The 24,242-nt window shown below is 55.2% G+C and overlaps 2 protein-coding genes across 3 annotated transcripts in view; one reads left to right on the top strand and one right to left on the bottom strand.

Annotated features, from left to right (window-relative positions):
* Nucleotides 1-3,954, bottom strand: part of TP53BP1 (tumor protein p53 binding protein 1) — a 90,819-nt gene extending 86,865 nt beyond the window's left edge. The window contains exon 1 of one of the 2 annotated variants that reach the window (XM_020881468.2): nt 3,866-3,954. The gene's annotated coding sequence lies outside the window, so the exon portion shown is untranslated. Of the gene's footprint in view, nt 1-2,622; nt 2,746-3,865 lie in introns of those variants that run through there. The other variant, XM_020881467.2, reaches the window with a different exon arrangement.
* Nucleotides 3,231-23,563, top strand: MAP1A (microtubule associated protein 1A). Its single transcript, XM_020881462.2, has 7 exons — nt 3,231-3,494; nt 4,453-4,554; nt 12,340-12,422; nt 12,681-12,821; nt 13,048-21,451; nt 21,582-21,802; nt 21,990-23,563. Exons 1-7 carry the CDS (start codon nt 3,257-3,259, stop codon nt 22,143-22,145), a joined length of 9,345 nt encoding a protein of 3,114 aa, XP_020737121.2. The 5' UTR covers nt 3,231-3,256; the 3' UTR covers nt 22,146-23,563.
* Nucleotides 23,564-24,242: the final 679 nt, after the last annotated feature.

The raw sequence follows: 24,242 nt of genomic DNA, 5'->3' as shown, positions 1-24,242 counted from the left end.
GCAATCCTGTAATTCAACACACCTCTCTCTTTGTAAAGAATGCTTTAATAGGCACAGCTGAGTACAGGGTAGGAATGTGAGCTGCATACAGCTCCTTTTGTATATCTTGGTTGATAAGACCATACAATCCAGCACAGCCAGCTGGAATTCTGCCAAATGAGCTGAGATCCCCAGAAAACTGACATTCATTGGACTAGCAGCGAGGAGCCAGTACATTTTCTTTACCAATTACCAGAGCTAGCCTAAGTCCTATGGAGACCCTAATTATTCAAAGGATGATGGTGTCTTCCTCTCTCACACATACACAATTCTATATGAGAGTAGTTCATTCCAGTAAATTTCTCATTTTCTCATAAGGATAATTTCAATAATTTAAATACCAAAAATGAAATTATTTCCACAAAAAAACATAGAAATGCCCCTCCTACTTTGTTAAGTATGTGTATAATTTGCCTGTTGCTTATTTATCACCATATATTATGAACTGACAAAGGTCTGGGCGCTGAGGATCCCTTAAGTGGTTTAAACTTAGCCAAGGCTACAGTTACCTTTCAAACCATTTATGATCTGTATTACCTTTTGCCTTCTGCCCACTCCAGTGCATACCCAAGCAAAGAGTCTGTAATGTGTCTTCCTTTGATATCTACCCTAAATTCCTTTTTCAGTGATAGATCCTTAGAGACCCCTTCCACAATTCAAGGGTCCTTCATCACAAACAGTTTGGAAGGCACAGATTGTAACCACTATATTTGCCAATGCTATACGACAAGAATGTGGAAGAAACTATAGAATAGCAGAATTTCCAAAAGATCATATCTGGTCAGTTTGAGGGGTAAACAGTTAAATAAAACACTACAGCAGGCTCTATAACCATCACACACTACTGAACATGCTTCACAATCACATATATCATAGGTTCTAAGTTGGATGGGTCTTTGAATGCTCCTGCCACAGCAAACTATTCCTAAACACAAAATAGGGTTTTAAATACTTTGCAATTCATGTATAAATGTATTTCTTTAAAATTTTTATACAGCTTTCTATGGCCTTCTACATATATGCAATCAGTTTTCTGTCTGCAGTTGCAAAATTCTGCTGCATAGATACTAACATTCCAGGTTTTTTTTAGTCCCATCACAGTCTGTATTTAGGGACTTCCCTGGTGGTTCAGACAGTAAAGAATCCACCTGCAATGAAGGATACCCGAGTTCGATCCCTGGGTCGGGAAGATCCCCTGAAGGGCATGGCAACCCATTCCAGTATTCCTGCCTGGAGAATCCCATGGACAGAGGAGCCTGGCAGGCTATAGTCTATGGGGTCAGGACACAACTGAGCGACTAACAGTTTCACTTTCCTTTACCAGTCTGTATTTACAGTTCTAATTAATAAAAAAGCCAATTCTAGCAGGGTCTGACATCACAGGCCTAAACTGCTGCCTCTATCATCTGATCAGTGTGCGGTCCTTCCTTACAGAATTCAGATCTATCGTCTAATCTTTGTCAAAATTGATGAAAGCAGAGCCTGTGGTTAACTGCAGATGACCGTTATACTGAGGCCCTGTGCTAGCTAAAGGCCTCATCTCTACAGTTGCTATGGTAACTGTCCCCTTCCTCTCCCTACAACCTATTCTGGCTCTGCCTCCATGTGGCACTCTTTTCTGATTGCAGAAAAGGGGAGGCTTGCACATCCATTTGTGCTCTTTGCCAGATTGAGGTCTGCAAATGGGGGGTGGGTGGGTAGAGCAGAGCACTGTCTCATGTGTCATATAGGGTGAGGCATCCCCACCATTTTATATTCCACCGGTATTATTTGTTACACAAAGGATTTTCAGGGCCCTGTCCATGTTTTTTTTTTTTTTAAATTTGAAGTGTAACTGACATATAACATTATGTTAGTTTCAGATAGGGCCATATCCAAATTGCAGGATGGATGTTTTGCTAAACAAATGCTCCATGGCCAAGAACCAGGGCTACTGTGAGGTACTTAAAATGCAGACACTGTCCAACCCTCCTCACGGCCTCCCGAGAGGAGGTGAATCAGAAGGTGGCTCACAGAGAGCCGTGCTGAATCAGGTACTGTGCTTCTTTCTTCCCTGCACCATCCGGAGAGTGTACGGCACAGAGAACCCACAAAAGTACTGCTGGAGTCCTAGGGCGGAAGGCAAGCTCTGCTCTGTGTGATGATACACATACAGAATGACTCAGTATCCTGGGTAAAAGAAGATACAGGCGTGCAGAGTAGGTGGTGGAGACAGGCTGAGGAAAGGAGGGGGTGGAGGGTGGATTAGGCTTTCAGCACCACACCATTTTCACAGGATGTTCCAGGCAATCATAAAACAGTGCCAGCCTCCTTAGCCCTCTTTCACATCCTTTGGTTTTGGTTCTTCTTTTTTTTTTGAAGGACCAACCTCTTCCCTTGTTCAAAGATTGTCCCTTCTGTTTTGAGAATTCCCTGGGGGAGGTAATACCATTGTCTCCCAAGGTTACCCAATTCACTGTGTCACAAGTAGTTGGGAAGGACTTTTCCTGGGCTTTACTCAAACCCCCCTTGCTGCAGTCTGAGCTCACTGCACTCAGTAGAGATGGAGACAAGCCAACCACTATCTTCGGAATAGCAACTCACCAGGGACTCAGGGCCGGAAGGTCATTCTGTCCGTCCCGATACTGCACAGCCTTCCAGAGCTCACACCCAGGGCCTGGGGCAATGAGGACAGAAAAACCGAGGACGGAATCTAGAACCCTGGCAGGCAGTGACGGGGGGGGGGGGGGGGGCGCGGGGAAACAACCTCCAAACAATGATACTACAGACACACCGACTGAAGGATACACCAAACTCGGAAGCAGAGAGAGACAAGATGGCTCCCCTCAGTACGGGCGAGGCTGCGGAATTGCCAGACAGCACTTATCCGGGAAACAGACTACCTAGAAGCTTCTTCTGGCGCGGAAGCAACAAACTCGCCCCTCCACCCGGTCCGCAGAGCCCCCACCCCTACTTTAGTCCGAGTATCAGCTCCCTCTGGAAAACGAGTGATGACGGAGTGGGAAAGCCACCCCCCCGCCAACCTCGGTACCCGCCCCCCACGCCCAGCGACTCCGCAGAGCTGGAGCGTCTCGGCCGCAGCCCCGCCCCTGCGGCGCCAGTGCTCCGCCCCCTGACAGGCAGAAGCCAATGAGCGGCTTCTGCTGCCGGCCTTTAAGAACCGCGCGCACTCTCCCCGCAGCGGACGCGGCCGGCCTAGCGCGCCAACGGAGTTTCCATGGAGACCGAGGCTGGGCCCGGGCGGCCTCGCGACGTTGCCATGGAGACAAGTCCCGGGCCAGGGCTCCGCAGCCCCGGCTCTCCGCCGGCTCAGAACCCCGCGGAGCAGCTGCGCGAGGCCGGAGCCGTGGTGGCGGCGGCACGCTGGGACCTGAGGAAGCACTCTTTGCTCATCGTGATCGGCGATATCGCTACAGAGAGTCAGCTGAGGGCCGTTCGGGCCCACCTTGAACAAGGTGAGCTGCTGTCCTGGCTGCGCTCCGGACATCCTCCATCCCGTGCTTCTCTGCCGTCTGCATCCCCTATCCCCAGTGTGAATTTCCTGAAATCTGCGCGCCCTGTTAATCTGAATCATCAGCCCCTGTCACCTGCATCTTCTATGTCACGTGTTCGTATCCTCCCAAACTGCCAACATCTCACAACCCCATCCTTCCCTCACACCCCACGGCGTTCTGCAATCTCCCTGAGGCAGGGGGTGAGGGTAAGGGTGGGGGAGCTGGCACTGCCTCGGTGGGGATGCCCTCTGGTTATACCCCTCTCCCCCGCAGTGTCTTGGGCCAGAGGTCCTGAAAGTCCTCACCATCCCCTGAAGAGTCCATGTCCCTACCTTAGTTTCTTCTTTAGGGTTCCTGAACAGGCACAGTATGCTTTCTGAATGCTGCAGACAGATCTCAAATATCCCAGTGCTAGCGGCCAATCTGAAAGAGTGACCTTTGTGGCCACAAGCTCTTCAGCCCTGCACTGCCTGTGGCGCAGTGCTGCGGAGCCACCTGCGGGTGGAAGCAAGCCACGGAGGAGTGGCGGCGAGGAGGGGGCCACAGGAGGAAAGTCCAGGATCCTGCTTAGCTGTATTGGGAAGACAGCCCCTAGTATCTGGGAATGGGCCCTTGGGTGTCACGTCTATCACAACTGGGCAACTCTGCAAGGAAATTCCTACATAAAAATTCACCAATGACCAAATTTAGCCTAAACTCTGCCCTCCTTCCCCTAGCTCAAGCAAAGTCCAAGAAAGGTACAGGATGGGAGCTAGACATAGGACTGGCCACCTTTCTTAAATACATTAGTGAGGCTGATCATGGCAACCATCCTTATCCCCTCCCTCTCTTTACCCCTTCTGTGAGCTTGGAAATGCTCCCCGAAGGCCAGTCCCTCTGACCTTATCTAGGTCCCTCTTTGTTTCTTTTTCTCTCACAGGCATTCTCTCCTGGAACATTGATTTATCATCCATTGACTTGAACCAACAATTGAGACTCTTCATTACCCGGCATCTAGCTCACTTCTCTTCAGAGGTCAAAGGTTAGGACTAGTGTCATTTGTCTCAGTGCTGTGGTTGAGGGATGGTCACGGAAGAGCAGAGGTCCAGTCTCTCTGGCAGAACTGACCTTGTGGGAAGTTTGGGTTGGGGAGAAGGGAGGGGCTCCTGAGGGGAATGTTGTAGGGCTCCATAGCAATCTCCACATACCCAGGTCACTTCACAGACATGATGGTGGAGAAAGCCTGGAGAATGTAATTTCTACCCGAGAAGGGGGTGGTTTATGGACAGCCAATGTGCACTAAGGGAATGAGGTACCTCTTGAGTGATTAGCACTCTCCCTCAGGCTGCATAGCCTATCCTCCAGCCTCTAGGGTTTCTGGTTCCTCCTTTGGCTCAGTGAACAGATGTTCAGAACAGAGCAGAAACCTTGACCCAAAGGCTGATGAGCACCATTAAATGCAAAGTGGAAGCAGGGTTTCCTGGGTTCACTGCTGAAAGAGCTAGCCATAGTTTGAGATTTGGCTCTGAGATCAAAGTTTGCAGGATGCAGTTTCCCATTCTGCTGTGTGGGAGAAATGGTCAGGAATTTGAGAAAAGTAACATTTTAGAAGCTATTATTCCATGACAGTATCTATGGAAAGACTTGCAGAAAGCTCTACATCCCATTATAAAAATGCTTGGGCATCTGGTCATGTTATTGGTAAATGTCGGCAAAACAATTCATACACCAGTGTCTCTATGGAATGTAAATCCACCCAATTCAACAGTCCTTACCATCAAATGATTGAATTTGTATCTTATGCAGATGATTCTCAGTTATCCATTATATTAGGCAGTCACTTCCCCTTCTTTTTCTGCTCCTCCTGCTAACTGCCACATCGTTGGTCATTGCCCTGATCACCTATTCCTCTAGAGCTGCTCCTGGAGAGAGAAGACAAGTTTAATGTGACTAATGCTATATTATCTTAGAACTATGTGCAACATTTCAAAAATGTGAGGCTGGCATCTTCTTGATGTGACTGGCTTCCTATGAAGCTAACCAGTCACTGTTTTGAGACTTCCTTCTGTTTAGTATACTTATGTCATGGCTTCCTTCATTAGCTCTAACGATTTGAAAATCGACAGTTTTACCACTTTATTAATCCTAGGAGCTTTGGTGCAAGGCTGGAGAAAGGGATGACAGCAGATGAAATTAATGACTCAATTGAAGTTTGGGAAGTATCTGCTGATGTTATTAATTCACGCTGAATTCTTGAACCTTGTCTTGGACATGGGTGTAAGAGAAGGATGCTTTCTGGAATGATGTAAGAATGAACAGAACTTGAACCAAAAAACTTAGCCATTCTTCAGATGAAGATTTGGGGATGCTTGGGAAAATACTTACAGGGAGATGCACAGTTCCTCTCAGGGACCTCTCAGACTGATACACAAACACCTACCAGCTCTTTTCAATCAAAGAGTTTTACCATGGTGTCCTCAAGGAACTTAGGACAATTATACCCAATATCAGGGCTTACTTCTGAATATTTTTAGGCTTGGACATTTTTCATGGTGGCCTGTCTATGTCCCTGGAGAATAGTGGATAATTTCCTGGAAAAACCCACATGGCTCAAGACAGCCACAGCCCCACCCCTATTGGCTCCTCTTTCAGCTGTCCCCACAAAAAATAGTCGGCCCAGAGCAGCTGCAGACACTGCCCCTCCCTTCAGCTTCCATTAGTAGGGAAGCCAAGGGAACCAGGCTGCTGGGATGAACTCCATGGCATATGCTAGTACCTTAGGATTTTATCTTTTCTGCCCACCCCCCAGGCTGGGCCACCATCTCTCTCACCTCTCCTCAAGCCCTAGGGAGAGTACAATCATTCCTGCCACCACCCCTTACACACACAGACACACACAGGGAGAGTACAATTATTCCTGCCACCACCCCTTACACACACACATACACACACACAAGGAGAGTACAATTATTCCTGCCACCACCCCTTACACACACACACACACACACACACACACACCACACACACACCACACACACACACACACACACACACACACACACACTCGAAGGGGACCCTTTGATGGAGAGTCAGTGGCCCAGCTCCTTCTAGTGGTCAAATGTGGTAAAGGCTTTCCAAGGTGAATTTTGCACCACTTTGGTCTCCAATGGTAACTTGGAGGCTTCCTTTCTAACTCCTGCAAAAAAAAAAAAAAAAAACAACTCTGGAGTTTCCAAGCATTTTAAAGCAAACCCAAAAACAATTAGAACAGTGGGAAACTGAGCTTAAATGACACTGTGACACTACTTCTACTATTGAGCACATATAGGAAAGGAAGAGGGTTTCATAATTTTTAATTCATGATTGATATTCTGGGACTAAAAAAGACACAGGCTGAAGGACCAGTTTGGAAGCCTTCTGTCTGATGCTGCATCACCACTGATGTGCTCAGGAAGTGTTAGTTCTTTTACTTCTGCAAACATGAAGACTGTTCTGAATTAATACAGCAGCTCATTGGCCCCTAGAATTGGGGTTTGCACTGCTGTCAAAAATGAGAAAGGAGGGACATGAAGAGTATGTGAGGTCCTTTCTGACAGGCACTTTGAGTCATGGCTTTACCTGGGAGCTAAGTTACTCTAGAGTTGAGATATTCTGGTTTAGGAGTTCCTGATTACCTAGGTAACCTCTCATAAATCTTCCACAAGAGGGAGACAGACTTCTAGTGGCATTTGTGCATTATGGGTTTAAGGTTCTAGGAATGAAGCACTTTTTCATCTTTTTTTTTTTTTTTTTTTTTTTACTTTTTCATCTTTTAATGTCATTTACTCCTTGTGGCGTTATTAGAGGATGGTACTAATATTATACTCATTTTGTAATTCAGGGAGTAATCTTTCAGAAACCTTACGTGGCTTGCTTAAAAACATGATTAGTAAAATGGCAGTCAGATCTCAGATCCAGGACTTCTGATCTCTCTTTGTGTCTGAGCTCAGGCCTCTCTTCCTTGGCTCCTCACCATTTCATTGCAGCAGAGCCAAGGAACACAGCGGATGGAGGTGTGGTTGTGGTGGGTAGGCTGTTCAGAGGGTGAGGGCTGAAGGAAAACTCCATTGTGAGTTGGAATCTCGCCCAGGGTGTGGCCTTTGGGGGGTGACAGCTGAGAATAAGGGTGGGCTCTGCAGTGGGCTGGGAAATGTTATTTTGTTCTCAAACCACATGTCTACTCAAGTTTCCCTCTTAGCACACTCCAGAGAGCTCTAGAAAGCAGGGAGGAGAGAGAAGGTTCCAGGTAGGAGAAAATAAGAACTATGAGGTTGCGGAAAGGAAGTGTCTTCCCTTTGTGATGCTCGGCACTCAGCCTGGTTTGTGTTGTACGTCTCTGCAGAGGGCCTCCTCTATCCAAATGGGGCTGTTGCCATGTTACTGCTTTGCATCCCCGGATCTGAGCAAAGATTCCTCCCCCTCTTTAGTCCCCCCTCCCCCCCCCATTGGTGACTCAGCTCCTCCTCTCCTCGCAGTTTACGGGGGATGGGGATACTGAGAGCAGAGACTATTTTGGCTTCTCTGACCTTCAAAAGCAGCTCTTGGCAGTCAGGGGCAAGGGTGGAGCCGGTGCTAGGGTAAGAGTGGGTGGATGTGATTGGGAGGAAGCAGTAGGAATTGCCCAGGACTGGGGAGGGTTGATGGGGGGGAAGAGAGCGGGGAAGGACCCTGCAGGGACTTGAGCATCAGCAGTTGGAACTCAGCGCTAGAGCTCCCTAGATCCTCTCTTTGGGTCCTAGAGCACGTGTCACCAAATCTGAGACAGAAGAGACTAAGGGAAACAGGACCAATGTTAAAAGGATTAAGACCCTATAAAATGAAGACATCAGAGAGACAGAGCAAAGTACAGAGACAAGAACAGGGACCCAACACCCTACAAAGTCATTATAAGATCTTTTTAGTCCAAAGAGTACTTTATGTGGCATTTAATAATTGGTCTATAGAAAGAAACTCTTATAGGCCCGGGGCCCTGCTGATCTTCCTTCCTCCCTTTAACTATTTCACTGAAAGGTAGAATGTGCCCTGAAACCTCAGAAAATGCCTCTTCATACCCAGAGAACAAGAATTCCAAATATCAGTGCCTGTGGCAGTGCTGTGCTGCATTGGCACAGAACAGTAGGCAGTCTTGGGGCCCCTGTGCCCCACCCCAGACGGGCTAGACGTGGACTAGGGGCTGTGTGTCCACTCCAGAATCTCAAACTACCCCCCAGCCTAAAATGCCTTCTTTCTGCCACATTCCCTCCCCCTGTGTCTACAGCTGTGGCTCAGAAGACTGCAGAACTCAGCGCAGCTGCCTCCTTTCTGTCACCCCAGCCTTCTCAAGGAGTCCTTTCGCCCCTACCCCAAGCTTTGAGGCCCCCAGCCTCTTTGTCTCCTGCTCCTCCAGGAACTGAAGGTCATTCCCCCAGTCTGAGGGGAGAGGCAGCAGATGGTTCCTCAGAGAAAGGGGAGGGCCCAGCCTCCTATATCCCCTGCAATGTGGAGTGCAGAGTTTGGGTCTTTGGCTGATGCGAAAAGAATGTATCTTAACTAAGCAGGGTTGGGGGAGAAGGACCCCGTAGGCCACTGGAGACCACCCTGACACTTTGAGCTGCTGGACGGCGACTCAGCCCCCAGCCAAGCAGAAGCACTAGAGCGCTGACACTGTGAAGGCAGAGAAACAGTTAAGTCTCTAGAGCCTCGTCATGGACCAGCCCCTCTTCCCCGCCCTGGCGCCGCCCTCACCATCAAGCGCCCCCCCCCCCCCACCCCACTCCCACCCCAGTGCCGCAGACTCTTCTCTGAAGCTGCCGGCTGAGGCCGGAGCAGCAGCCTCCATGAGGGTCTCCCTCCCACATCCCCGGTAAGAACCCAACCGGGCCAAAGGACTTGGCACGGATCGTGGGGGATGCTGTGATGGGGAGGTGGGATGCGGGTAACGGGAAGGGAGTTAATAACCTAATCTGCTGTGTCTGGAACTAGCCTGGCGGGGGTGGGCAGGGTGGGCTGCCGAGAAGATGAACTGACTGTGGGGCCAGCCTGGACCCAGAACCAAGCGGAGGCCAGTGGGGCCGGCACTGTGACAAGCCACCGCGCGGACTGGGCAGAGCTGGGAGCAGCCGCCCAGGGGCAGCCGCAGAGGGCGGTGTCACCGGCTCAGCCCGGCGGCCTGGGGCGGCCTGGGGCTCAGACGGAGTTCGGGGCTGTGTCTCTGGTAGGGGCAGAAGTATTAGGGAGAAAGGCGGATGTTGTGGGAATGCATCGAATGGGAGGGTCTCTGGGTGTCAGCTGCTGGATTGCTCAGCTGCTCCGATGCAGGGGGGTGAACGGGACCTCGAGTTTTTGCCAAGTAAGGGAAGGTGGGGGACAGTTTGGAAAAGAAGGGAGGAAAGGGTCGTTAAGACGTGGCACGCGCCTCCTCACAGACCAGCGGGTGTGCGGTGTGCTCCCCACACCCATTCCCGGCAACCAGCGAGCTTGAAACTTGGACTCGAAGCCCCCTCTTTCTGGCTGCCTCCGGGGATGGAGAGGCCGCCCGGGAGATGGGGAACGCTCGCTCCCCAGCAGCTGCCCCGCATTCCCAGTGCTGTCAACCCCGCAGGCTCCCAGTCGCGGCCCCACCCCCAACCCCCATCTCCGCTTCTCTTCCCAAGATGGGGGCTCCGAACAGAGGAGCCCGTTTCTTCTCCCTCTCTGCATCCCCCCCCTTTCCCTCCCCACCCCCCATGCAGAGGCAGCCAAGAAAATGACTTGTCATGCTGGGGTGGGGGCGGGGGCGGAGCCGGAGCCGGAGCTCAGCGCGCACACTCACACACTGCGGCACACTGCAGCTGCCCGGCCCCCTCCCGCCGCCTCACTGCGGAGACACCTGCCCTCCCGGCCTCCCCGGCTCGGCCACCCCCCGCCCCCCGCTAACCCCATCCCTGGCCTGGGGATGTGCCCCTGCCTCAAAGGTGTCCTCTCCGAAGAAAGCAGAAAAACAAGTCCGTGGCCTTCAGTGGGATTGCGAGGGGAGCAGAGGAGAGGCAGAGGGCTTCCTCCCTTCTTTTCGGGGAGGGGCGCGGGATAGAAACCATGTAGTAGTGGCCAGTCACAGCCGGAGCGCCCAGGGGTGAGCCATAGGGTCTTATGCCAAGACCAGAATTGGTGGTTATAAACCAGTCTAGGGGGCCGGGGTGGGGGGCGATGGCAGACTGGGGGAACAGAGGTAGTGGAGAGAAAGCAAATTGGACTGTATCCCAAGATTTTTCCTTTTCTGACCCTCCTAACTCAGATGTGTTGACCTTGGGCATTTGTGCTGGGGGCAAGGGAGGTGGTTGAACTGCCCTTCAAAATCTAAACTACTTGAGAGCTCGCCTAGGACTGGCTGCTCCCGGACCCTCTAAGTCCGTCATCCCTCACCTGTCCAAGCCCTGCCCCTACGTGACTCCGAGGTGGTTCTCATCCTCTTAACTGACCTCGAAGTGTCCCTCAATTCCCAAGTTAATAGAAGAGAACCCTTGAACTCCGCATGGGCCCCGCCCACCCTGCGTGGGCCTTGGTCTTCCGACACCATCGGTAGTTCATTTCCCTGCAGCTGCCAGATCTGCCCGATCCTGGCACGATCGCTCTTCCGTTTAACAAAGGCCCTGGCCCCAGGGTCCTCTTGTCTGAGCCCCAGAAAGAGGAGAGAGTGCTGGGTCACAGAAGAGGGTCTGGGGGACAGGTTATGAGTCCTCCCACCAGAATCCTCCAGACAGCCCACGTCCACACCGACCACCTATTCAGTCGGTGAGGGCAGGAGGAGCCAGGGCTGGCAGCACCCTTCTTCGGGATCTCCTCTCTAACCTGGCACTTTCTTTGCTGCATTGCTTGGTGTTTCATGTGAGTCTGGATTAGGGACATAGAGAGGGGATTTGACGGTGTATGCTGCCCCCCCCACCCCACCCTCGTAGCCTGGGGAACACTCTGAACCTCTCCTATCTTAACTGTTTCTCTGTGCACTCCAGACTCCCCTCCCTATGACAGAAGGTCCATAGGAGAGGCGCAAGAATGAGAGGAGGAACTGTCGTCCTCTCGGAGAGGTCGGGTTGTGGGCAGTGAACCAGGAGCCTGGGGACATGGAGCTGAGGTGGGAGACAGGCCGTGAAACCTTTCGTGGTGGGAACAGGATGACTGTGTGTGTTTGTAAGCGCAGGCTCGGCCTCCAAGGAACCAGAAAACAGATTTAGTGGTCCTGTTTCTCCTCTGCATTGTAACTCCCTAGGGTTTAGATAGCTCAGACTGCTCTGAGTCCTTTGGAATGGGACTTCGGGCCTCGGATGGCAGTTTGAAAGGAGGATGAGTTCGTACCCACTGCCGTCTCCTTATTTCCAGGCACTCTGGCAAGAAAGCCCTGGGCAGAGGCAAGCTAGTGAGCAGAGAGCTGAGTGAGGATCGTCGTCGCAGAAGCCCCTCCTCCAGCTGAGGCCCCCATCCCCAGGCAGCACCAGGAGCTTAGAGCTCCGGAGCGACTGAGAGGGACAAAAGCTTCTTGTCAGCAGGGCAGCCTGAGGCGGGAGTTCCAGGCAGAGGGGGTGTAGATGAGGGGAGGGAGCAGACAGCCAGTGCGGGAGGAGGAAACCCTGGAAGGGAAGGGCTGCAGCCGGAGCCAGTTCCCAGACCTTACTCAGCAGGTTCCAAAGTGGCTGGATCAAGGAGAACCAGGCTACTCCTTCCCCCAGCCCCATTTTCTGATAGTGCAGTTTTTCCTCTCCTGCCCTACACAAGGCCTCTCCACTTTAGTCTCTACCCACTTCCCTCAATACAAATTCCTACATCTCTCCCTCAGGCCAGAGGACCCTCTGCCACCAGAGTGAGATCCTAGAGACCATCATCCTCGTAAACCCCAGTGCCGACAGCATCAGCTCTGAGGTAAGGCCAGGGCCTGAGCCACACTGGGCCTGCTGAAAGCGCCAGAACCCACCCCAGTCAGTGCCAAGAACTCCCAGGCTTGGCTGTGAACCTCGCTCTCTGCCATCTAAGCGGCCTCACAATCCCAGCCCCACCTGGAGGTGCTGTGGGGCTCCCAGTGGGGGGGCATGTCGTTGCCTTCCTGAGGGGGCCCTGGAACTGTCAGTGCCCTTTCCTGGGCTTCCTCCATCTGTGACCAACCCTCTCCTTCTGCTGTAGGTTCACCACCTCCTTAGCAGCCCATCAGCTCACAAACTACTGATCTTGAGTGGGCAGAGTTTAGAGCCTGGGGGAGACCTCATCCTACAGAGTGGCACTTACTCCTATCAAAACTTTGCCCAGGTCCTTCACAACCCAGAGGTGAGTCCTATGTCCCAGTGTCCAGGAGGAACAGAACACGGGGTGGGACTAGAGCTATGGGGAGGGATCCAAGGAAGGGAAAATCCTATGGCCCTTGACCACCGGGGATGCTGGCAGAATGGTAGGAGATAACCTCGGAGAGAGAAGAAGACTAGCAGGTTGAATCTGAGTCGGGTTGAGACAACCCCAGTGACCTGATCAGGCCTTTTGTCTCCCATTCCTCCAGATTGCCCAGCTGCTCAGCAACAGAGACCCTGGGATCCAGGCTTTCCTCACCGTGTCCTGCTTAGGGGAGGGTGACTGGAGCCACCTGGGACTAGCTAGTTCCCAAGAGACCCTGCACCTCCGGCTAAACCCTGAGCCCACACTGCCCACCATGGATGGCGTGGCTGAATTCTCCGAGTACGTCTCTGAGACCGTGGACGTGCCGTCCCCCTTCGACCTACTGGAGCCCCCCACCTCAGGGGGCTTCCTCAAGCTCTCCAAGCCTTGCTGTTACATCTTCCCCGGCGGTCGCGGGGACTCAGCCCTCTTTGCCGTTAATGGTTTCAACATCCTGGTGGATGGTGGCTCTGACCGCAAGTCCTGCTTCTGGAAGCTGGTGCGGCACCTGGACCGCATCGACTCGGTGCTGCTCACCCACATCGGGGCCGACAACCTGCCAGGCATCAACGGGCTTCTGCAGCGCAAAGTAGCAGAACTGGAGGAGGAGCAGTCCCAGGGCTCCAGCAGCTACAGCGACTGGGTGAAGAACCTCATCTCCCCCGAGCTGGGGGTTGTCTTCTTCAACGTGCCCGATAAGCTGAGGCTGCCGGATGCCTCACGGAAGGCCAAGCGCAGCATTGAGGAGGCCTGCCTCACTCTGCAGCACTTAAACCGCCTGGGCATCCAGGCCGAGCCCCTGTATCGCGTGGTCAGCAACACCATAGAGCCTCTCACCCTCTTCCACAAGATGGGTGTGGGCCGCCTGGACATGTACGTCCTCAACCCTGTCAAGGACAGCAAGGAGATGCAGTTCCTCATGCAAAAGTGGGCGGGCAACAGTAAAGCCAAGACAGGCATTGTGCTGGCTAATGGGAAGGAGGCTGAGATCTCGGTGCCCTACCTGACCTCTATCACCGCTCTGGTGGTCTGGTTGCCAGCCAACCCCACTGAGAAGATCGTGCGCGTCCTTTTCCCAGGGAATGCCCCCCAGAACAAAATCTTGGAGGGCCTGGAAAAGCTTCGACACCTGGACTTCCTGCGCTACCCCGTGGCCACACAGAAGGACCTGGCCACTGGGGCTGTGCCTGCCAACCTCAAACCCAGCAAAATCAAACAGCGGGCTGACAGCAAAGAGAGCCTCAAGGCCACGACCAAGACACCCGTGGGAAAACTAGCCAAACGGGAGGAGGTGGCCGAAGAGGGAGCCAAGGAGGCTCGCTCAGAACTGGCCAAAGAGTTAGCCAAGACTGAAAAGAAGGCAAAAGAGTCCTCTGAGAAGCCCCCAGAGAAGCCCGCCAAGCCTGAGAGGGTGAAGACAGAGACAAGCGAGGCACTGAAGGCAGAGAAGCGAAAGCTGATCAAAGACAAAGTGGGGAAGAAGCACCTGAAAGAAAAGATATCAAAGCTGGAAGAGAAAAAAGACAAAGAGAAAAAAGAGATCAAAAAGGAGAGGAAGGAGCTCAAGAAGGATGAAGGAAGGAAGGAGGAAAAGAAGGATGCCAAGAAGGAGGAGAAGAAGAAAGACACCAAACCTGAGGTCAAAAAGATTTCCAAGCCAGACCTGAAGCCCTTTACCCCTGAGGTGCGGAAGACCCTCTACAAAGCCAAGGCCCCCGGCAGAGTCAAGACGGACAAGAGCCGGGCTACCCGTGGGGACAAGGAGCTGTCCTCTGAGCCCCGGACACCCCCGGCCCAGAAGGGGGCCACACCCCTCCCAGCAAGGGAGCTGGCCTTGTCTTCACCAGAGGACCTCACACAGGACTTTGAGGAGTTGAAACGTGAGGAGAGGGAGTTGCTGACCGAACAAAGGGACGCAAGACTAGACGAGAAACCGCTCCCCCTGGACACTGCCGAGGAGGGACTCCCGAGCACAGCGGCCCAGGTGGCACCACCCTCTGTCCCTGGGCAGGAAGCAGAAGCGCCTGTGGTGAAGGAGAAAGAGGTCGTCCCAGACGTCCCTGAGGAACGAGGCGGCAAGGACAGAGGCCCGGACTCTGGGGCAGAAACAGAGGAAGAGAAAGATACCTGGGAGGAAAAGAAGCCAAAGGAAGCCGAGGGGGTCCCTGACGGAACAGAAGCCCGAGAGGAAAGTGAACCTGAGGTAAAGGAAGATGTGATAGAGAAGGCCGAGTTAGAGGAGATGGAGGAGCTGCCCCCTTCCGATGAGGAGGAAGAGGAGGAGACAAAGGCGGAGGGTTTTTACCAAAAGCACATGCAAGAAGCCTTGAAGGTGACACCCAGGGGCAAGGAGGCTCTCGGCGGCCGGGAACCGGGACTCCAAGGCAAGGCCCCGGAGAAGGAGACCTCGTCATTCCTGAGCAGCCTGGCCACCCCGGCAGGAGCCACCGAGCACGTGTCTTACATCCAGGATGAGACGATCCCTGGCTACTCCGAGACGGAGCAGACCATCTCGGATGAAGAGATCCACGACGAGCCCGAGGAGCGCGCGGCCCCACCTAGGTTTCCGACAGGAACCTATGACCTCCCTGGGCCTGAAGGTCCCGGCCCCTTTGAGGCCAGCCAGCCTGCTGACAGCGCTGTTCCCGCCACCGCCAGCAAGGCCTACGGAGCACCCGAGACGGAACTCACCTACCCCCCCAACATGGTGGCCGCCCCTCTGGCGGAAGAGGAGCACGTGTCCTCGGCCACCTCGATCACCGAGTGTGACAAGCTCTCTTCCTTTGCCACGTCCGTGGCCGAGGACCAGTCCGTGGCTTCACTCACGGCCCCACAGACAGAGGAGACGGGCAAGAGCTCCCTGCTGCTGGACACGGTCACGAGCATCCCCTCGTCCCGCACTGAAGCCACTCAAGGCCTGGACTACGTGCCGTCGGCCGGCACCATCTCACCCACCTCCTCGCTGGAAGAAGACAAGGGCTTCAAGTCTCCACCCTATGACGACTTCTCTGTGACCGGGGAGTCAGAGAGGAGAGGAGAGATGGCAGGGAGAGGCCTGTCTGGAGAGAGGGCCGTGGAGGAGGAAGAGGAGGAGACCGCCAACATACAGATGTCGGAGAAACTGCATGGTCAGTATGGACCCCCGATGTTTGCTGCCCCTGGGCACGCCCTCCACCCAGGGGAACCAGCCCTTGGAGAGGCGGAGGAGCGCTGCCTCAGCCCGGATGACAGCACAGTGAAGATGGCCTCTCCGCCACCGTCTGGCCCACCCAGTGCCACCCACACACCCTTTCATCAGTCCCCAGTGGAGGAAAAGTCTGAGCCCCAAGACTTTCAGGAAGCAGACTCCTGGGGAGATACTAAGAGCATCCCAGGTGTGGGCAAGGAAGTTGCTGCAGAGGAGACCGCCAAGCCAGGGCCTGACGAGGGCGCACTGGAGGAGGAAGGGAAGGCGCCTCCTCCCACGAGCCCCCAGGCCCAGGAGGTACCCATCAGCCTAGCTGGGGGACAGGCCGGCCGCACCATCCAGCTGCTGCCAGAACAGGACAAAGCCATCGTCCTCGAGACTGTGGAGGCAGGAGAGCCCGCAGGCCCAGTTCCAGAAACAGAAGCCCTACCCGGAGACTTCAGAACCTCACTCCAAGAACTTGGGGAACCTCAGAAAGAGGAGGTGCTCCAAATTCCTGACCGAGGCCTCTCCCCTGAAGAGGCAGAGTCCCTCTCTGTCCTCAGTGTGGTCTCCCCAGACGCTGCCAAAAAGCAAGACGCCACCCCGAGGTCTCCTGGTGGCCTGATGGAGCAGCGCCTCCACACAGACCTATGGCCGCAGGGATCTCCAGAAGACACCCGGTCACTCTCTCTCTCAGAGGAGAGTCCCAGCAAAGAGACCTCGCTTGACATCTCTTCCAAGCAGCTGTCTCCAGAAAGCCTTGGCACCCTCCAGTTTGGGGAACTAAGCCTTGGAAAGGAAGAAAAAGGGTCTCTGATGCAGGCTGAGGACACCGCTTGCCACCTAGCCCCTGTGTCTATTCCAGAAGCCCGGGCAGCCACAGTGTCACCTCCCACAGATGGGACCAGTGGATATTCCGCACGGGCAGACATCACAGATGAGAGCCCTGATGGAAAATTACCCCCCAGTTCCTTCTCTCCCACTGTGCTGCTAGGAGATGGAAGGCGCTCACCCGGAGTGATCACAAGCCTGGGTGAACACATTCTCACACCTGATAGCTCCCTCACCAAGAGCCCTGAGTCCTTGCCAAGCCCTGCCATGGAGGATATCGTCATGGAGTGGGAAGGCAAAGTCCCACAGTTGAAAGACAGACCCCCAGAGCAGAAGGAGAAGGGACCCGAGCCCGTGGATGCAGTCCTTCTGCAGCAGGACAAAACCCTGGAGCAGAGGGACACAGCCGTCTGTCGGAAGGATGAGGTTCTGGAAGAGAAGGACAAGGCTGGGGCACCGCAGGGTCAGGCTGTGGAACAAACAGGCAGAGACTCAGAACACAGGGAAACAGCCCCGGAACAGAAGGACCGAGTCCCGGAAGGAAAAGACAAAGACTTAGAACCTAAAGACAGAGACTCAGAACACAGGGAAACAGCCCCGGAACAGAAGGACCAGGCCCTGGAAGAAAAAGACAAAGACTTAGAACCTAAAGACAGAGACTCAGAACACAGGGAAACAGCCCCGGAACAGAAGGACCGAGTCCCGGAAGGAAAAGACAAAGACTTAGAACCTAAAGACAGAGACTTAGAACACAGGGAAACAGCCCCGGAACAGAAGGACCAGGCCCTGGAAGGAAAAGACAAAGATTTAGAGCTTGAAGACAGAGGCTTAGAACACAGGGACACAGCCCTGGGACAGAAGGACCAGGCCCTGGAAGGAAAAGACAAAGACTTAGAACCTAAAGACAGAGACTTAGAAGCAAAAGACAAGGCCCTAGAACAGGAGGACAAGGTCCCAGAAGAGAAAGATAAAATCTTAGAGCAAAAAATCGGAGACTTGGAACATAAAGACACAGTTCCAGAAGACACAGTTCCAGAAGACACAGTCCCTGCACTGAAGGGCAAGGCCTTAGAACAGAAAGATGAAGCCCCTGAACAGGACAAGGCCCCAGAAGAGAAGGACCAAGACTTAGCACAAAAATACTGGGCCCTTGAACAGAAGGCTGAAGCTCTGGAACAAACCATTAAGGCCGCTGAACAAAAAGATAAGTTTCTGGAAGAGAAGGACAAAACTCAGGAGCAGGAGAGCCCTGTGCAGGAGGATAAAACCATGGCACCAAAGGAGAAGATCCTAGAGGAAAAATCTCCAGAAAAAGTCAAGGCTGTGGAACAGAAAGAAGACGCTGTGCTGGAGAAGAGCAAAGCTCTGGGGCTGGAAGAGAGCCCAGTGCAGGAGGACAAGGCCCGGGAGCAGGAGGAGAAGTACCGGAAGGAGCAGGATGTGGTCCAGGAGTGGCGAGAAACATCTCCAAGCAGCACCAAACCAGCTGCAGAACAGAAGGAGCCTGCGCGGACATGGGAGGACACATCTCCTGAGCAGGAGGACACATACTGGAGGGGCAGGGAGGATGTGGTCCTGGGGCAGGACACATACTGGCAGGAGCTGAGCTGTGAGCGGAAGGTCTGGTTCCCTCATGAGCTGGGGGGCCCGGGGGCCCGGCCACGGTACACAGAAGAGCGGGAGAGCACCTTCCTCGACGAGGGGCCGGATGATGAGCAGGAAGTGCCCCCCTTGGAGCACACACCCCAGAGTCCCTGGGCCTCGGACTTCAAGGGCTTTCAGGAGCCCGCACCACAGAAGGGACTGGAGGTGGAGCGCTGGCTTGCAGAGTCACCAGTTGGGCTGCCACCGGAGGAAGAGGACAAGCTGACCCGCTCCCCCTTTGAGATCATCTCTCCTCCGGCCTCCCCGCCGGAGATGGCTGGACAGAGGGTTCTGCCGGCCCCGGGGCAAGAGAGCCCCATCCCAGATCCTAAGCTCCTGCCACCCGTGAGGGACGAACCCACCACCCGCTCCTGGCTGGCTGACATCCCACCATGGGTGCCCAAGGATAGAGCCCTGCCCCCTGCACCCCTCTCCCCAGCTCCCGCTCCCCCAACGCCTGCCCCAGAGCCACACACTCCTGCGCCCTTCTCCTGGGGCACAGCCGAGGAGGAGGGTGTGGTGGCTGCAGTGCAGGAGGGGGCAGCTGAGCTGGAAGGCGGGCCGTACTCCCCGCTAGGGAAGGACTACCGCAAGGCCGAAGGGGAAAGGGAAGAAGAAGCGGGGGTTCCTGACCACAGCCCCCGGAGCTCACAGGTCCCCAAGGCCAGCGAGAGCCATGCCTCTGAGGAGCCAGAGCAGACCGAGCCAGAGCAGAGAGAGCCCACTCCCTATCCGGACGAGCGGAGCTTCCAGTACGCAGACATCTACGAGCAGATGATGCTCACGGGGCTGGGCCCCGCCTGCCCCACTAGACAGCCTCCTCTTGGAGCCGCTGGGGACTGGCCCCCCCACATCTCAACCAAGGAGGAAGCTGCTGGCCGAGACACGCCTGCAGAGAAGGAGCTTTCATCTCCTGTCTCACCCCATCGCCTCCAATTCGACACTCCAGCCTTCAGCTATGCAGCTCTGGCGGGACCCACTGTGCCCCCCAGGCAGGAGCCTGAGCCGGAGCCAGGCATGGACCCCAGCCTCACCCCACCTGCGGTACCCCCCCGTGCTCCTATCCCCCAGAGCCAAGGCCCAAGCCCGCCGCTGAATGGTCACATCCTGAGCTGCAGCCCAGATCGGAGAACCCCCTCCCCCAAGGAACCAGGCCGTGGTCCCTGGGATGACAGCCCGAGTGATTCGGAGCTGGAGAAGGGGGCTCGGGAGCAACCCGAAAAAGAGGCCCAGTCCCCAAGTCCCCCGTACCCCACGCCTGCTGGCCCCTCCGCCTTGTGGCCCGAAAGCGAGGCACATACCAGCCCTTCCTCAGACTCACACCTGGGTCCTGCGCGACCCAGCCTGGACTTCCCTGCGTCAGCCTTTGGCTTCTCCTCACTGCAGCCGGCGCCTCCACAGCTGCCCTCCCCAGCGGAACCCCGCTCAGCACCCTGTGGGTCGCTTGCCTTCTCTGGGGACCGGGCTTTGGCTCTGGCTCCAGGACCTCCCGCCAGAGCCCGGCATGATGAGTACCTTGAAGTGACCAAGGCCCCCAGTCTGGACTCTTCACTGCCCCAGCTCCCGTCACCCGGATCTCCCGGCGCCCCTCTCCTCTCCAGTCTGCCGAGGCCTGCCTCTCCCGCCCTATCTGAAGGCTCCTCCTCGGAGGCCACCACACCTGTGATTTCAAGCGTGGCTGAGCGCTTCCCTCCTGGTCTGGGAGCTGCAGAACCAGGGTCCGGAGAGCTGGTCCCAGGAATGGAAGCTGCTGCCCACGGCCTCTGGGACCTCGCTCCTCTAAGCCCAGCACCTCCAGCGTCCCTGGACTTGGCCCCAGCTCCGGCTCCGAGCCTGCCCAGGGACATGGATGACGGCACCCTGCCCTGTCGCCTGGAGTGCTCGGGGGCGGCCGCCAAGAAGCCAAGCCCCTCCCAGGGTCCCTCCGGGGATGGTGCCACCAATGGTCCAACTGAAACCAGCCCCAAGCCCCTGGGCCCTGCCCCAGCCGAGGCTGAGGCCTGCCCTGCCTGGGAGCGTGGCGCCTGGCCTGAGGGAGCCGAGAGGAGCCCCCGGCCTGACACGCTGCTGTCCCCTGAGCAGCCGCCATGTTCTGCAGCAGCCCCTGGAGACCAGCCTAGAAGCAGCTCCCCGGAGACGGAGGCTGGGCCCCAGGGCTGTGCTGCTGAACCCCGGGCCCACCGCGGGGAGCTCTCCCCCTCCTTCCTGAACCCTCCTCTGCCTCGGTCCACAGATGACAGCGACCCCTCAACTGAGGAGGCGCGGCTGGTAGGGAGAGGGGGGCGGCGCCGGGCGGGAGCCCCAGGGGCTACAGGGGGCCCATGCCCCATGGCAGATGAGACACCCCCAACGTCAGCCAGCGACTCAGGCTCCTCACAGTCAGATTCTGACGTTCCACCAGAAACTGAGGAGTGTCCATCCATCACGGCTGAGGCAGCCCTCGACTCAGATGAAGATGGGGACTTCCTGCCTGTGGACAAAGCTGGTGGGGTCAGTGGGACTCACCATCCCAGGCCCGGCCATGACCCACCCCCACTCCCCCAGCCAGACCCTCGGCCAGCCCCTCCCCGCCCTGACGTGTGCATGGCTGACCCCGAGGGGCTCAGCTCAGAGTCTGGAAGGGTAGAGAGGCTACGGGAGAAGGAGAAGGCACAGGGGAGAGTTGGTCGCAGGGCCCCAGGCAGGGCCAAGCCAGCGTCTCCTGCCCGCCGTCTGGATCTTCGGGGAAAACGCTCACCCACCCCTGGTAAAGGGACTACAGATCGAGCCTCCCGGGTGCCCCCCCGGCCACGCAGCACTCCAAGCCAGGTCACCCCAGCAGAGGAAAAGGATGGACACAGCCCCATGTCCAAAGGCTTAGTCAACGGACTCAAGGCCGGACCAAGTAAGTATAACGAGAGTGGGAGACTGCTTTGGGTCTGGGTGTGGCTGGTCAGGGGCTCCAGTGGGAGGAAGGAAGACAGTTGCCAAAAGAATTCTCTCCCTCTACAATGAGTCCTGTGTTGTCTCTACAGCGGCCTTGGGTTCCAAGGGTGGCTCTGGTGCCCCTGTCTATGTGGATCTTGCCTACATCCCAAATCACTGCAGCGGCAAGACTGCCGACCTTGACTTCTTCCGACGAGTGCGTGCATCCTACTATGTGGTCAGTGGGAACGACCCTGCCAACGGCGAGCCGAGCAGGGCTGTGCTGGATGCCCTGCTGGAGGGCAAGGCCCAGTGGGGGGAGAATCTTCAGGTGAGTGGCAGGAAACACCAGGGAGGTGGTCTGGTCCGAGTTTGCTCAGAGCAACAGTGAACACAGTCTCTGTTCACGAAAGGAGGACAGAGCCTTTGCTCTGGTCCTTCCTGAACTATCAGGTGCCCATCCCCCGACTTCCCTTCCCTCTGCATTCTCACCTCAGGCTGTCTTGTCTCCCACCCAGGTGACTCTGATCCCTACTCATGACACGGAGGTGACCCGTGAGTGGTACCAGCAGACCCATGAGCAGCAGCAGCAGCTGAATGTTCTAGTCCTGGCCAGCAGCAGCACCGTGGTCATGCAGGACGAGTCCTTCCCTGCCTGCAAGATTGAGTTCTGAAAGAGCCACTCTCCCTTCCCCGAGGATCCGCTCCCCCAGCTCCCCTAGACGATGGCTACTGCTGAGTCCTTTGGGGTCGAGGGACATGGGAGTTGGGGGTGGGGTGGGGTGGACAGGATGTCTCATGGGAACTTAGGCTGGGCTTAATGGGAGGGGTCATCCTTCCCCCTCATCCATGTCTGAAAGGAGTCTCCAAACCAAAGGTAACCAGGATTAGGATAGGGAAAGGATGCAAAATTAGGACATGAGGTCATCTGATGCCTGAGGACCCTCGAGTGACACCCTCTCTTAGCACTGCCCAATGCTGTTGATGGAGAGTGAGAATGGGCCTCAGCGAGCAGCTTCCTCCCTCACGGAGGAAGGTCATATCCCCAGCCCCAGGGATCTCTTAATCTATTTAATTTAGCATCCCATGGAAGAACTTCCAGTAGTAATTTATGTGACCTGGGGGCAGGATGCTGTCAGTGAGGTGTTCAGAGCTGCACCCTTCGGTCCATCTCCCATTCCCTTCCCCGTCAGAGTCTGGGTTCCGGCAGGGATCTGGGGGTAGGCCACTGCTACACTGTCCCACTGCTTCCCTCCATGTCTGAATGTCTCAATCCAAAACTTGAAGCTCTTTTTTGACCAACAGATTGGTGAGGAGAAGAAAGGAGCTTATCCTCCCAGCCCCTGCTTCATACCATTCACATCCCAGAACCATGCCCAGACCAGGCCTGCTGGGCAGCACAAAGGAGCGAGGAGAGCCCGGCCCCACTCGCGGAATCTTTCCAAGCTCCCTGATCTTAGGAGGTTTTCACCTGCCCATTCCAGCTCTCCTGATCCCTTCTCATACTTGCTTGGCTTATCTGCATGTGGTCACCTGCTGTGGCCTGGTGTGTAATGGGTTAAAAGCCACTGCCTGACGTCCAAACACTTGACACCCCAGCACCGTGTGACTCCCCGGCAACGTGTGACTCCCCCAACATTCCATTCTGCCATCCTGCAGCTGAAGTGGGAACGCTGGCTGCCTTTCCAGCTCCATACTCTTGGACAGAGGATCTGGGAGGCAGAGGCCATGCCAGAGGACTTGGATAAGGAGAGGGAGGAAGGAAAGAGGGAGAGGAAGCTGAGCTAAGGCTGAACTCTGACTGAGGGAGATGAAAACAGGCCGAAAATACCACCCCGGGAGAGGACCTCACCCCAAGCAAGCCAGTAAGAGCTCTGCCAGACTGCTGCGGGACTGAAATCCAGACGCTCCTGTCAGGACTCGGCTTCTCTGCCAAATGACTGTGTGGAAACCAAATCGAGCCGCCTGTGTTCTTCCAGCTCCCACTCTCCCATGCTGCTGTGCTCTGCTCCTCCCCACTCTTCCCTGCTCTAGTTCCCAGCTGCTGTAACGGAGCCGCCTCCAACTCTAACAATAAATCCAGTTCATTACAGATGTTTCAGTGAGGCTTAGGCTTTTTCTGACTCTACACATTGCTCAGTTGCTGGGCCCTGGCTTCTGCCTCTCTGCTTCTACCAGCGTTGTCATTTATCTCAGTGCCTTTGATGACTGGAGGCAGTTCCAAGACCCAGGCAGGCCTAAGAATACAGGGTTGGTGAAGGGTGAAAAAGTTATGGGAAGCCAGCATAATTTCTAAAAACAGGTGAGAGTGCCCAAGGATGGGGAATAGGAACTGAGCGTAGGGACACATGTTTGGTTTGGGGGAGGAGAGAGAAGCTGGAGGGGGTGGGGGTGAGGGCAGTGTCTCTGAAGAAGAGGAACTGCGTACCATGGGGTCAAGAGCTTAGGGCTGAATAACTAGTGTCAGATACCTTGCACAAAGTGAAGTGAAGTCGCTCAGTCGCATCTGACTCTGCGACTCCGTGGAGTGTAGCCTACCAGGCTCCTCCCTCCATGGGATTTTCCAGGCAAGAGTACTGGAATGGGTTGCCATTTCCTTCTCCAGGGGATCTTCCCAATCCAGGGATAGAACCTGGTCTCCCACATTACAAGCAGATGCTTTACCCTCTGAGCCACCAGGGAAGCCCAAGAACCTTGCACAGGAGAACATCAAAGAGGAAAGGAGTTGAGGGGCTCTATGAGATCCAGAGCCTGTTGAGATTGTAAACAGC

Source organism: Odocoileus virginianus, chromosome 16, assembly GCF_023699985.2.
Source record: "Odocoileus virginianus isolate 20LAN1187 ecotype Illinois chromosome 16, Ovbor_1.2, whole genome shotgun sequence".
NCBI lineage: Eukaryota > Metazoa > Chordata > Mammalia > Artiodactyla > Cervidae > Odocoileus > Odocoileus virginianus.
The sequence above is the reverse complement of the archived record's forward strand: the minus strand, read 5'-3'. Positions and strand labels throughout refer to the sequence as shown.